At 46.1% G+C, this 1171-nt stretch overlaps 1 protein-coding gene across 1 annotated transcript in view; it reads right to left on the bottom strand.

Annotated features, from left to right (window-relative positions):
• CSUI_002691 (uncharacterized protein) overlaps positions 1 to 1171 on the bottom strand; it is a gene marked incomplete at its 5' end in the record, with an annotated part of 15656 nt that overhangs the window by 10505 nt on the left and 3980 nt on the right. The window contains one exon of the mRNA XM_068062890.1: positions 210 to 691. Coding sequence (XP_067925134.1) covers positions 210 to 691 — 482 coding nt within the window. The remainder of the gene's footprint in view (positions 1 to 209; positions 692 to 1171) is intronic.

Genomic DNA, 1171 nt, shown 5'->3' with positions numbered 1-1171 from the left:
CTTTGATCTATCTACCTATCTATCAATCTACCTGAATCTACCTCTGTATCTATCTGTCATCTCTCTTCCTATCTCTGTAGTGTATCAATCCCTCTTTTGACCCCATGACTTCACATCTTTGTAATCTTGAACTTCTTCCAGTGTCGCCGTACTCGACAGGCCCCCATATCTTCTCTTGCTCTTGATGGTACTCTTCTTCTCTTTCTTACTTGCAAAACACTTTCATGATCTACACTCTTTCTTCCATCTCCATGAGGTAGGAGACCTGTCATTTCTTCATCTCCGCCTTGTCTCCCGTCTACACCTCGTCTATAAGAATTCGCCTTAGGGGGGTGCCTCTGAGCTCCTCCCTCTTCCCTACCCATTCCTATGATCTTCTCTGTCTCCTTCGCATCATCTAAGAAAGAAGAAGAAGAAGGAGGCGACGAAATCATCTGTCGAAGAGACGTCTGGAGATAGTCCGTCACCGAGTCATTAGGAATTTCGCTTCCAACCTTCAAGCAAGAGAGAAGAACGTCACTCCAAGCTTCTTCTCGGCACTTCGCTTCTCCTCCTCTTCGCTTCGTCTGGCGACTTCTACTGTGTTGGGGAGGAGAGACCTGGAGGGGATGACGACTCCTAGGGGGGGCTGTCGAATCAGTAGCTCCTAGGGTCACTTCATCTTCTTCTCTTCCTTCAACTCCTCCTACGGCTAGAAAAAGACACAGAAAAGACAATGACATACACGGATATATACATATATGTATGCATGTAGATATGTATATATGTGTATAGATAACACAGACTGGAATAGAGAGATACACGCATGGACCCAGACGAATTCCTAGCCACATAGATGGGCGTGCCACGAGGCGATTTAGAAGAAGGAAGAGAAAAAGGAGAAAATGGCTTGCTTGCGTATGTTTGAGTATGGAGCGGAGTTCATTCTTCTTCTTCTCTTGAGCCTCTTCATCTTCTCAGAGGGCCAAGAGAAAAGAACAGACAGATGGGGCTCTGTCGATTCATCTTTGTAGCACTTTCTTCTACTTATGATGGTCCGGAAGTTGAGAATCGTGAGACATCTCATCGCTTGCACGACTTCCCTTCTTCCCAAGAGTCTATGCAAAGCTTGGCTTCTCTCTCTACACACCCTGCCTTCTCTAGTCTACTGCTGGTCTTCCCGTCTACTCTT

Source organism: Cystoisospora suis (genome assembly GCF_002600585.1).
Source record: "Cystoisospora suis strain Wien I chromosome Unknown contig_1113, whole genome shotgun sequence".
NCBI classification, from domain to species: Eukaryota; Apicomplexa; class Conoidasida; order Eucoccidiorida; family Sarcocystidae; genus Cystoisospora; species Cystoisospora suis.
Note: the sequence above shows the minus strand (reverse complement) of the source record. Positions and strands in the feature narration are given on the sequence as shown.